The sequence below is a fragment of the Ambystoma mexicanum genome, chromosome 9 (assembly GCF_040938575.1).
Source record: "Ambystoma mexicanum isolate Mex_15411 chromosome 9, UKY_AmexF1_1, whole genome shotgun sequence".
Classification (NCBI taxonomy): Eukaryota; Metazoa; Chordata; class Amphibia; order Caudata; family Ambystomatidae; genus Ambystoma; species Ambystoma mexicanum.
The window spans coordinates 532,242,505-532,256,398 of NC_090931.1; the positions used below are offsets into that span (position 1 = coordinate 532,242,505).

General features: G+C 44.8%; 1 protein-coding gene across 2 annotated transcripts in view; it reads left to right on the forward strand.

The window, feature by feature from the left end:
• The window catches only part of TBX4 (T-box transcription factor 4), a 613,533-nt gene that overhangs the window by 134,499 nt on the left and 465,140 nt on the right, over nucleotides 1-13,894 (forward strand). For both annotated transcript variants that reach the window (XM_069615083.1, XM_069615082.1), the window contains exon 2: nucleotides 2,017-2,172. In XM_069615083.1, the coding sequence (XP_069471184.1) occupies nucleotides 2,020-2,172 (153 nt within the window). In that variant the 5' untranslated portion in view covers nucleotides 2,017-2,019. The remainder of the gene's footprint in view (nucleotides 1-2,016; nucleotides 2,173-13,894) is intronic.

The following is a 13,894-nucleotide window of genomic DNA, read 5'->3' on the forward strand; positions in this document are numbered from 1 at the left end:
ACTCCGTCTATGGTGGATGGCAGACCAAAAGGGCCACCCTTTTATCAGGACAGGCCTGGCTGCCTGGGACTGTAACTTACTCTAGGTACCCCTCCTGTGAGGGGTCACGAGAGGAAGTTACTTTCTTTGCTTTAATTATAGTGTTATTTTGGTTAATTAAAACTTTACCACTTCGGCAAAGTAAAAAAAATAAAGTAAAAACAATACAGTAAAAACAACATGATAAAAACAACACAATACATTCAATAAAAATCCATACAAAAGAATTCTTATAAAAGATTATTTCATCATAATATCACATCACATATGATTAAAATCCAATCAAGTGCTCCAAATCAATCAATAAAGAGAACCTAAAATGTCTTCGAAATTTCATTCGACATGTAATATATTGTATTATTCCCTTCAAATATTCTGCTCCAAAACTGATCACTTTGTATAAAGCTTAAATCATAAGTCAATTCATCAAATCCCCTTGCATGTATCTCAAAGAATGTTTCACAACTCGTAAGCAAGTGCCCCGGCATCTCCACCAATAAGCCACACAATCCACATAGACGGTCCTCCATTGGGATACTATGCTAGGAGACCTGATTGGACATAGTAACACGTTTTTCAGTCTAAGACGAATAATACACATCCTTACTCTTGGGTCCTGGACATTAGTGATATAGCAGCAAGGCGACCCTATTAAAAAAGATTGTGATTAAAAGCCCTTATGTGTAGGCTTACAAATCAATTCTGCTGCATTTTTATTGATCTCCCTTTCCTTCAATGAGATATTATCAGAATTTGAAATTACACTGCCAATCTCATTCAAGAAATCAAAAATGTCCTCAATCCAAGGTTTCAACGTATGGTGAGGACTTGTAGCTTCTATTTGAGTTGAAAAATAGGAATAGATGGCGTCACCATTATCACGTTCATTAAGAATTATTAAATACAGTAAGCAGTTAGTTATCATTTTTCGCATCTGTAGAGATGTTTGCCCAACTCTAAGAAAATCGCTTCAACAGGCACACAGTTTGGAAGTTTCAGTTTGCTTGGGGATGCTGTGTGGCAGTCACAGCTGCCTGTCTTCATCATGACGATGGGCAAATGTCCCATCGCGGCTGCGGCCGTGGTGGGATAATGCCCCGCTGTAGCCCTTGCCCAGCCCCACTCAGCCCCTGCTGGCCCTGGCCCACTTAAAGCAATGTGCTTTCCACATCTGTTTTTCACTCTCCACCCTTTGCTGTGTCCTCCTGCTTTCCCATCTCTACTTGCACCATCTGTGCCCTTCCTCCTGCTCAGCCAGCCTTTACTCTTATCCACCATCACCTGTCCCACTATTGCTGATCAACCAATCTTTAATTAGACTCCACCTCATGCCCCTCCATCTTATCTCCAAGTATGTATTTCCCATTCCCACTTGGTGCCTCAATTTGCTCCCCCCACGTTCACCCTCCAAACATTTCCGTCTTCCGTTCCCTGTGGCCTCTCCCTGCCCCAATCTTTCCTCTCCCTGCCCTGTGTCTCGCGGCCCACCTCCTCTTGCTATCTCGAGCTTCCCTTCCATTTCCTCACCGTCAGCCCCCTCCCACCCTGTTTAGAAACCTTCCTTCCTTCTCACCAGGCACACTCTCCACCAACCCACTTTTTATTTCTACCCAATCGGCCTCCTAAACTGTACCATTTCCTCTTGCAGACCCTAGCTTAACTTCAAACCCCTTTCCCACCACGTGACCGCTATCCTGTTATCTCTGCCTTTACTCCCACCCCCACACTATGCCCCTTCTCGTGGTATTCCCATTTTCACTTGTCCCCTCCACCTCTCTTCTTGCTCTGCATATCTAGATTTCCACTCACCCCACACCAAGTGCCCCATTTCCATCTCCATGATTCCTCCCTTGCCACTGGGACCCAAAGCACTCCGAGTTTAGATCCAAAGATGGCATGTTGATGCTATAGAAAACACTGGAATCATCTGTGTGGATGGACGCTGTATATATCAAAAGCTGTGTGTCTTTCTTTCAGGAAATGCTCCAGGACAAAGGCCTGTCTGAGAGCGAGGAAGGGTTCCCAGCAGCCCAGGCAACCAGACATGCGGAGGCGACAGGGGGCTCCCCAGCCCTGGCAGTCCCGGGATTGAACACCTCGCTGAGCAGCCCCCAGGGCCCGGACCCCGAGCAGGTAAAACCAGGCCTCCTTCAAGACATTTCTCAACACAAACGGTTGTGGCGTGCACTGCAGTTCCTCACCTCTCACCGCCTTCCTTCCGATTTGGCAACTGTAATGTTTTAGCTTGTCAGAGTTAATACAAGTGTAACACCTGTCATCTATAGCGCGTTGATATTGTAGGACCGCATGGAATAGCTATGAATATTTACAGGAGAGCGTTTTCTGAAGAGTGTGTAAGGGGATGCTTCACAAATAACTTATTTGTAGTAACTCTCAATAGAAAAAAGTATTCCTATTATCATAAGGTGAGCCACACAATATGGCACTGTCACTACATGACTTTGTATTTCTTTTCTGCATTATCTTGGATTTATTCACATGATTTTTTGGCTTGTAAAATATTATTTTACTAGACCAATGTGTAAACACTGTAGCAACATTCAATACATTTTCTCACCCCTACAATAAAAAAATACATTGTCAAATGTCAACCTTTAGGGTGCTCGTATTCTTCAGACAGCAATCAGAGAAAAAATGTTTCTATACTGTTTTTAACTACTGCCATAGCATGCACTTGTATGTTGTCCTTTCTAACATGTTTCTTTCCAAAAAATAATTCTAAGAGATTTTTCAGGGAACTTTTCTCTATTGGAAAATACTGAGTTGAGTAAATATGTTTATTTCATCCCAGTTCTAAACACCGCTTGTTTGAACAGTTACCACAATACTCCTAATAAGGGCCTAAGAGCCCAATTCATGGAACATCTAGCGTGGTGCAAATTGACTTTGCACTGCCAACAAACACCAGATTCACAGAGCGGTGCAAAGTGTATTTTTGCAGTGCAAAGACCCTATGAACCGTGCAAAAAATTCCATGAATCGGGCCCTTAGGGAACATACCAGAAGAAAGTCAAGGATTACATATGTGAATGGAAAAGGGCCAGATCACGTGCTTTTCATAAGGCAAGGAGCTCATTCGTGTGTGTCTCAGCTCCTGGGCATGGGAAAACAGAATCACTTCCCGACCACTGGTGCATGCATCATTAAACTTAATTTAGCTCACATTTACTGTCAATCTATAGCTGTATCTTCAGAGATCCTTTCAAGATCTCACTTTAGGCAGATTTTATTTTGATTAAATCCTGTGTACTTCACCTCTTTCCATGTTCTCCTTCTCTGTTCATGAATGAATGACTTAATGACATCATGAGGCGGCGTACCCACCGCAGTCTCTCATTGTAGATCAGCGCTAACTGCTTGCACACTAACATCGCTTGACAAGCACTGTGCCAATGTTTGACTTTCTTATGTTGAAATATCTGTATATAGCACAACGCACACACTGACAGCCATGTCGGTGCTGCCCACGCCCATTTCACAACTAAATCAAATGATGAGCCTGCAAGCAAGCATCATTTAACAAGAAAGCAGAGCACGTCATCAGGAAGCGGCAAAGCAAGCCCACAATCACTCGTTCACCCTGGGAGATTGAGAATCTAGCAAGAGATAGGATCATTTGATACCTCCTGGAACAACTTGTCAGTTGAGTTATAATTGCCATTAACACCCGCAGCAAGCGGATGGGTGTTACTGGCAGCACTAGAGACATGCTGACTAGAAAATAATCCTGCCTCCAATATGTCCACCAGGTCATTTGGAAAAGTGGTTCAAATGATAGCTTGTTTTCCATCTCCATTTCAGCTGAAGTGGAGAAGAGCCTATGCCTTCGAAGGAGAGAAGGGGACCGAAACATGTTGGGGCAGAGTGGAGCGGAGGAAAGGCAGAGAGGATGGGCAGGTGGTGGAAGGTAGTAGCTGGGACATCGCGGCACAGCTCAGGGGAGTTTCCACAGCATCAGTCGCGAAGCACAGAACACATGCTTGTCCCCACTGCGGTCTGCACTCTGATTGGCTCCCGTACTATAGATGGGTGACAATCTGCATTGAGCCTCATTATGTGCAAATTATCAATATTCTCTCTGGGTCTGCTGGCCCCTTGACTAAATGCATTATTCTGTGGCTGAACAAGTTAAAACTATTTTCGGTGGGTTCACAAATTCAAACTACTTTTCTATAAGTAGCATTATGGCCTACACGATTGCCTATCAAAACATCGAGCTCATAATAAAGAGCGTAGAGGCTATAAGTTCACAATGTCGACTCCCCTGAATGCTTAAACTAGGCTGGTTCAGCCTGGCAGCTGTGGCAGAGGGAGTGGGCGTGTTTGCTGCATGTGAACAGGGGTGCGCCCCCACCCCGTGATCGTTTCATTTCCTGTATATTGAACACATTTTGGTCAGTTGTCTAAGGTATCAACCACGATAATACCAATGAGGTCCATAGTTTTACATTTCTGTGTAACGTTTTTATTAGGTGGGCCATATGTATGCACCCATGACATTTAGGTTGGCATTTCAGAGGTCTAGATTTGTGTATGAGATATTTGTGTGGGTGTGTTTTTATTGTGCACATATCGTTAATGCCACCCAGTGACACACAATGATGCTTTGCTGGCCCCTGGCACTGCTTCATCTTATTTCAATGCCCTGGAGCTAGGGCAGATGCCAAGGTCCCCGCATACTCGTATTATGTGGACACTGTCATTTAGTGCATACGTGTTCATATTGCGCTGTTGTAGGGTGCTTTCCCAGGCTGTTACCGCTGTAGGGTAGGACATCTTTGGGTCCTTCTCCCCGTATACAATAGAGCCTCGGGTCAGCTTCCCCTCCCACCACACACTAATAATATTGTCACTGTGGCCTAGCACAGGAACTGACTGAGTGGTTAAAACCACCCTGCTCTGGCTCTGCCGCCTGTACCCCGCAGCTCCGCAGACGCTTCAGACTCTGACCCCCATGAGCTCCCACTGTTGACTCTGCTGGCTAAGGATGGTGGGAGTGGTAGTCCAAACCTTCTGCTGAGCCAAAGTTTGCATAACCCTGCACTCGGCATGGGACATGATCATGACAGCAAACTGTGCCTTTAACATCATGTTTGGGTTTGAACTGCCCTGGAAAATGTCAAATTGTTTGTGTAGCGCTAAATACTGACATGTAGTCTGTTTCTTATTGCTTTTAACTGTATATGTAAGAGAATGAAAGCGTGTAGAGATTTTGCATTTGTATTTTATTGGTGATAGAAGAAGGCGTATGGAAGCAACCCCCTTGCTGGGCACTTTACAAAGGTATCAGGTAATATTATCCCCATATATATGGTCGGCGTACATAATATCGCCGGGAAAAGGTCGTGGCGATATTATATGGGTGACCATATATTAATGTCCCCACAAAAAACGGCAACTTTTCGGCGATATTTTTGCATGGCGATATTTTTGTGGGGACATTGTTACATGGAACCTTTACACACAGAAGACATTTTGGAGGCAGAAGACGCCTGTGGAGTGAGTTGGGAGTTGAATTTTAAAATGAAAGGAGTCCAGAAATTGAGCAGAGGGGCAGAGAATATATAAGGGAGACTCCCAGAGTCTGTCAAGTAGTGTATGAGGAGTAGTGGGGTACCCATATCGAGCCCAGGAGTGGGTGGGAAGGAGTGTCCAAAGGGATTTCCCCAGGACAAGGACGTTTGCTTAGTTTGTAAGGTACCATTAATACTCAGGCTCCCTATATGCACAGTTGACAGTTTAATTATTAGACCACATTTCCTTGAAGCACCAACAGTTACCAAAACAGCAGAAGCCTCACTATATTAGAATATTTTATGCGGGTATTTAAATGCTAGTGGTAAAAAACAATGGCTGTGCCATTTCTGTTCAGAGACGTACAATTTATCCCAGGTTGGCAAATTTCAAATCTTTATTAAAATTAAAGGCAACATGAACTCTTTAGACACAGACCCAAACTAGGGAAAGATGTTTCTGTAATAGTGAACAACAAAAAAGCTAAGTGTAGTTAGCATGTCCAAATGTTAATTGAAAGCCTGGTCTAAGCCCAAATATAGACATGTGCAAAAGCATTTTGAAAAGATACGTTGTTAAAACTAAATAGCCATTTGTGGAAACTGCCTGGTGATTATCATACCTTTGAATGATGGGCGATGGCAAGCGCTGGCTACCCAAAGCAGAACCAACAATTGATGGCTGGAAGGTTTGAATAAATCACAACCACGGGCACAGCTCTGGGCAACCCTCCAGACCATTGTTTCTCAGCCTGCCAAGCGCTGCCCACCCGAAAGCAAATCGTGCCATATCTTTGCAGATTGATCGCGATTTAGAAAATCATAGAACAATGGCTACCGCCGCCTTCTGCCAATCCTGCTGGCCATGTCCAATTCAGGGGTGGTGCCACATTGAGCTTTGATGGTGGCAGCCCCAGCTCTGCTCCCCTCTGCCCCAAACTCACATTCAAAACCACCTCTCTAAATTATGGGTTTCACAGAGTCTGTCAGGTGGTGGTAATAGAAAAGCTTCAGCCCATGACACCTCAGGCTGGTGCCACTCTCTCCCCTCACTTGCATACCTGGCCTGGGAGAAACCAACGGGTTTCCCCCACCAGACCACACACATGCTGAGTGGTGCCAATCCTTTAGGTTCTCTGAAACGTGGATGGCCTCTGCCTACAAGCCAATAGCTAATGGACCAATGTCCGAGGCACCACAGGCCTGTCATTTCACCCCAGACTGAGTGGTATTATTACTGCATAGTTTGCATATCTGAACTCAGACCAGCAGCACGATTATAAAAAAAAAACACCTTCGACTTCCTCTCAAATAAGGAACACATTTGCACATGTCCCAAAGTGAATTTAGCCAACACGTGTTTCGACTAGCTGTCTTTTTCAAAGCTAATAGATTCTCGATTGATCTACCTTAATAGGTAGGATTGATATTGATCATCAGGTTCTGTATATCTATATAGATATTAGCTTTGAAAAAGATAGATAGTTGAAACACGTGTTGCCTGTTTCAATACCATGAGTGAATAAACTCACAATTTGAGGACATCTGGAAAACTCCTGTGAAGACTTATTTTGAATTTGTACTTTGGTATATAACGTGTATTCAACTTACATACAAGTTTAATTTTTCCAGAGAGGCCTAGCACGAAGTGCCAGTGGTACCTTCATGCTCTATATATTTTCTATGGCTCCAGGGTTTGCCACAGACCACTAGCCACGCGGCTGACCCGCCTTTGAATAAAAAAATGTTGTGAAAAATGTCTGTCTCAATGCTACTGGACACATGTAAAATAGCTTATGGATTGAATCCATCTTCTTGACCAAGGCCAGACGTATGGACTAATTGAACGACTTACCATTTTTCTTGGTCGTACCCAGCCACAGCTGTTAATGACCCCTCAACCAAAGGGGACAATTGTGAGGAATTCGACCATCCACAAAGTGTGTGGGCACTTGCCTGGGCTTTTTTGAAATTTCATATGAAATTGAATGATGGTAGATCAACCTCTGGAAAATGTGTGGGGCTAATCCACACACATTGTCCTATGTTAACCGCATGACAAACACATAGACCTGTGCACTCTTGGTGGAGGCGCAGTCCTCCCTGTCACATTTAGTTGGAATGTGACACCCAGGAGCACATCAAGGTATCTCAAAATGGGGAGGGCAAAACTTCCTCCTGCCAAGGCCAGCCTAATTAAATAGCAAAGGCTCCATGGATCCACCCTATCCATTGTAGGCCCTGCTGGTGGCAGCTAAGCATACTGATGAGAGTTAATTTAAGCAGGCCCATGAGAGGCCTGGTCGCAGGGCTAACAAAAGAAAAGAAACCCCAACACCTTTGATATGCATCTGCGTCAACCTGAAGCCAGAACCTGCCTCTCAGTATCAAGGGCAGTGACCTGTCATGTCTGCTACATGTGTTTACAGTAGGCCACCCCATTCAGAGGGTAGGAGTATGTGATTTGATGGAGATAGAAAGTCTGTTCTCACCACAGATTCAAGGGAGACCTGCTGCTTTAATCAGGAACCACAGAGAGCTCAATTAACCAGAGAGACCCTTTGATGCACAACAGACAGGAAGATGGGTAGGACGTAGTAGTACATGTTTTCACCCCTTTACATTTCCTGTTGCAAAGCACTCTGGTTATGACCTCACACATACGGCTGATTGTTGGTGGGGATCCAGGATGGGTTTGTTGAGGTATCCTTAGCCTACACCAATCACTGGGGCCCATGTGGCTTTAAATGAGGGTAAAGCACCTCTTTTGGCAGATCATCTGAAGGCATTTCAAGGAGTAACAAGAAGAACTCATTTGGACCCTTGCTGAAGGTAAAGTCTGCCTTACGGCTTCCGCCTGTGAAGGAAGGCTAGGATTTCCAAGAGGGAAGCAAGATCCCTCTGCAAAAACTCTCTGAGGGAACAGAGGGAGATATTAAATCCAGAGGACCCTCCAAGCAGCTCCAAAAAAAACCAGTACCCAGCCAGCCCACAGCATGCCCTGCTATGCCCTTCAGCAAGTTTCTAGGTGGGCAGTGCCAGAGAGTCTCTGAACCAAACCAAAGACAAGGCAGTTGCCTGCCCCACTCAACTCAGCTTTGGGTAGCCTGCCTTAAAGGACGACACAAGCCCAGTGAAGAAGCTAGGAGTGCATCGACGAGCATCAACCAGCATCCGCGTTAAAAGATATTTTGAGCCAGTTGAGCCTTTCGAGCTGCAACCGACTGCACTGCGGACTGTTTTCAAGCTGCAGTCACTTCGCCGTCCGAGACGCCTCGACCAGTGCTTCATACCCAGCAACCAGCAGTCAGACAACGGTTCCTGACCCCAAGCTGCCATGTAGCCCAGCTGCAGCCGTCCGTCCAGCCTTGCTTGCTGAACTGCCTGCCTCCGGATACCTGCAGCTGTCTCCCATCTTGAACTCTGTCGCAGAACCTGTAAAGTGTCCTTAAACCAACTCTACACTGTCGAGCACTATGAACCTCTAAAATCACAAGGTACATTGTGGTTCTGTCTCCCTGGCCCTTCTCTGAAGGCTCCTAGTAACATTTTATGACCCATTGCTTCCTTTGTGCTGAAACCAAGTATCCTTATGATTAATTACTTTACTGACTACCCTCCTGTCAGTACCGAGAGTGCATCCCTTTTCATGCTTGAAACTGTCTGTCCTCTGCATTCCTTTACAGGGTGGGTTGTATTTTGTCGTGTGCTAGAATTGTCTGTTGAATAATAATAAAGTAGATATTTGTATACAACCTTGACTGGACAGTCCCTTTTATCATTGGGTAATAATTGTATTTTTGCTGTGTTGCAACTGACCAACGATCCACAACCTTGCGGAAATAAGCCTGCCGTTCCATCTACGTTACCAAAATTGGACAAGGAGGTTTATAATTTGATTGTGTTTCCAATCAGTTCAGATCCCTTCTGGTGCATTAGAGGTATGGGGCAGATTGATGGTTTAGAAACTAATATTCATCCCTGGAACACTGGTGCCTCGGAAGTTGATTCGCCAGAAGGATATTTTGAAGGACATAGCGTGAATATTGGTATACAAGAGATATGAGTAAAACGTGTTCTGCAGACATGAAAGGGTAGGCTAAACATATAAACTAGCAATAAATGCAGTGAACTGAAACATGTTTGGTTCCCACTTGCTGTGTACACAGAATGTTTGCAGGGTTTCCCACCATGTCATGGGAAACGTTAGACTTCTAAGCATGATACTAACGACAGGACCCCACTCTGAATGCTCATGGAATGGAGCCACAGGTGGACTTCTGTATCTGGGTCCTAAGGCACAAACAAGAAAGAATACTCTCAAGACCACCAAAGCATGTACTGGTGCAGCAGGAAAGGAACAGTGACTGTCTCCTGGAACAGGAACTAGTCCAGTGGTAAGAAATATGGCACAAGGGGCCATAATGAGCCTTGACAAAGGAAAGGGGCAGAATGTATCTGCTAGAAAACCTAGCAGCTAAATTCTGGACAAAGGAATTACACAAGCACACATGAGGAAAGGAACAGAAATATCCAGGGAAGGAACAGGAAACAAAATTACACAAATGTACATGACAGAGAACATGGATATGCAAGAGGACTGCAGAGTAATCATAAGGGTACAGTGCACCTGAAATAGGAACTGGAAACTATAGACTGGAATCAAGGAGCCTAGGGCTGAACTACAGGCTAGGATCAAGGAAACTACAGATACACGACAGATGGAAACTCTCAACTAGGATAGCAAGGAATGAACTACAGGCTGTTAACAAGGAAACCGCACTGGAATCTAGGAAACTGTGTGCAAATATCAAGGCATACAGGCACAGAGCAAGACACTGCAGACAGGAAACAAGAGACCTTATCACCTTGTGACAGAGAGCAAGGAGATGCAAGCAGAGAACATATAGATTTCACGAAAAGGGAGCAGGAGTACTGCAGACAAAGAGAAAAGGAATGTAGACAAAAAAGCAGGGGATCTCCACGTATAGATCAAAATATTACAGACTGAGGAGCAGGTGCAGGTCGAGAGCAAAGGACTGCAGAAAGAGAGATCACAGGGCCACATGTGAAGCCAGAGATCATAAGACTGCATTGGAGAGAGCATAAGGCAGCAGGACAAAGCACACAGGCACTGCAACTGGAACAGATCCTGGAATCAGCAGCAATAGGATACAACAGATAACCATGGTTCAAAGCGATAGGGTCTAGACACAAACTCAGTGCTAGATCAAAGTGCTCCTGCATGCAGCTGCTTACGAATTCAAACAACATCGGCTGTAGCAGGCTCTCCTGCTGCACCTGGAGCACCACATCTGAAAGTAATCGGCTTCCACCCTGTCTGCACTTGGGAAAGAGAAAGCACAGCAGTCCGTTAAGACATCTGGGGATTGTAGTTCTCAAACTCTTATATACAAGTAGCCACGTTTTCCAAACTACCAAATGGAGCATTATTGGGTATGTAGTTTGTGTATTATAGGGGAAGTTCAATACCTTTGAAAGGAAATGTAACAACAGGAATGTGAATGAACATAGTCCTGGATGAACTGTGACAATGAATTGTAAGCCCCAGCTGGTCCAGAATGGGTACCTGCTACTGTTTGAGTGGCACAATCGTGACATTATTTCATTATCATGAAATAATATTGGACACGCACCAGCCAAGAGTACCACAGAGTACTGACTGCTGTACGGCTGAAGACTCTGTCTCCCGCGCTACTGATCACTGCACCAAGCCTCTTGGAATTATACCGAACCACGGATCAACACGTGTACACTCCTGGGTACACCAAACATACTTTAAAGACCTGAAGTGATTTTGAACTTTTCTTGTTAGCAAATCATGCTAACACTCTATAGCCACACACCCTTCCACGTGGTTCCTATAAAAACAGCTGCCACTTGCATCAGCCAAGCGTACCACAGAGTACTGACTGCTGACTGCTGTGCTCTACATCCTTTAACTTAATTCTGGCTGTTCACTTCACCTGCGGTTTTCTTTCTCTTTTTTTTCTTTGTTGTCCTTTCATAATGACAACATACCGCCCCACAAAAGGCATGCCACAACAATCTCCAGCAAACGCTACCAACCATCGCAGCCTCGCCCCACAAGCCCCTGTGCAGCCTGCATCTTCTTGCGCACCTCCTCCTGCCCCTAATTGTAATATCAAAACTGATATTAGGACTTTTCTAACTTCTCATGACAACGCGGCTGCCAGGGACACATCAAATCACACCGAGCCTTCAAGCCGCGACTCATCTGCAGTCACTTTTTCCTTAAATACCTGTTTTAAGCCTGACCGCAACCCCCATCCGATCTTATCGGACATGACAATGCAGTCGTATGCCTCTCCAGTGTGGGGCATGCATATGAATCTTTTCATACCCCCAACTCCATGATGGAAGCTGCCCTCGGCTATCAACTCCCTGCAACTGTCCACACAATGGACTCCTCCTCAATACCTCGGCTGTACTCTCAAGTGGTTCAACACCATGGAGCTCCCAATCCTTCACGCTCTCAGTCACCCTGCCCGCAGCAAGTGACTCAATCCCCCCAGCTGTCCCCTCTCACTCCACTCAAGTCTCTGTTATCCCACAGCCAGTCCAATTAGAATTGTCTATGCAAACCTATTCAGGTAATGCAACGACAGGGCTCTCCAACTCCCCAGCTCTTTTTAGCACGAAGGTCCAACGCACAATAACTCTGCCTCTGACTTGGAATCATCCATGGTTGCGTCTTTCACCAAACCTACACCTCAACCTTCCTTTGGATTTCCGTCTACTTCCACCTTTGGCCTTGATGCTGCCTTTTCGGCGGTGAACGCGAGCATATACACCCTAACCAAATTGTATGAAGTCCTTGATCAAAAAGTGTCTTCTCATTCCACCCTTCTACAATCTCTCTCCAATAACATTGACTGGGTAGCCTGGAAGCTCCCTTCCTTGGTATATCCTGTCGTTCTGTCTGATTCAGCTAACATACCTATTACATGTCAAGCCAGTCAAATCCCCTTGGTGATGCCAGAAACCGGGAGGGAGAGCCCCTCGATTGTTGGGACATCCTCACCAGGTTCAGTCATTATGTTAAATGCCTCCTCTCAGGCTTTGCCTGAAATTTGCATTTCTGATCCAATCGTTCCTAATCCAACAGAGTTGCCTGATTCTGAGACACCTTTACACAATGTATTCTGCCCGGATGTTCAATAGATAAGAACAAAAAGAAAGAGAAATAGGAAATGCACCTCGTTGAGATGTGCTGACCCAAAACAAAAAACAAAAATATGCCACAACCAATCAAATCGAGCCATAATCACAAAACTCGATCTTTCATTTCTAACCTTTCCAAACCAGTCATCATCACAATTGCTCCGGGTCTATCTTTCACTGAGGACAATGATCAAGTTAGTGATTTAGCAAAATCCCTGCCATCTGCTGCGCTCCCTCCTGTGTTGACTCTGGCATCATCTCAAAGTAAGACTCCCAACCACCCTCTGAACTCTATTGATGTACTTGATGGCATACCACCTATTGTATATGATCATTCTGATCCAGGAAATCTAAATGCTGAACTCATTAACTTGTCTGTTTACTCCACGCATTCTATTCCTATAACAGAGATTGTACACCAAAGCCTACATGGTTCTCATCCTATACTCGACAAACCTAAGCAGACTTGTTGTGTTAATTTGAATGTTGATGCTTCTTCATTTAAAACTCTTGACCAGAAACACAATGACTCCCTAGGGGCTTCTTTAGCTTTGAATGAACATCTATTGCATGTAGCACAACCAGTTCCTCATGATCAACTGCGCCCTCTACTACCTTTGACCCAAGTCCCGTCCATCCAGACTGAGTCAAACTCAAACCCCCATGAGCTCCATCCTTCAGATCCCTTAACACTTGACAGTGAAATGCTAATAGTAACGATGCTTCATAGAATACGATCTGATCCATACGCCAACAGGGCTATACCTTTAACAGTGTTTAACTCCATACCTGCACTTCAGCATTTAGGTTTCGGCCGGTATTGAAGCTATAAGATACCCTATTCCCTCTAATCAGGACACTGTTGAAGTTATTATATTCTCAAAGATCATTAAAAACATTGTATGGCAAGAGTGTTATTCATTACAGTCGAAGGGACTCACGTTGAAGCTCTGCAACCACACGCTCCTCAAGTAGAGCATGCCACTCCGCAAATTGGACACTTAATACCTCCAAATGAGAATAATAAATCAGTGGCCCCTCCACCTGAACAATCTTGTTGCAGTTTCAAAAGGGGAAGTCAACTTGCTGCTCAAATACCGCTGTCAAATCCTGAA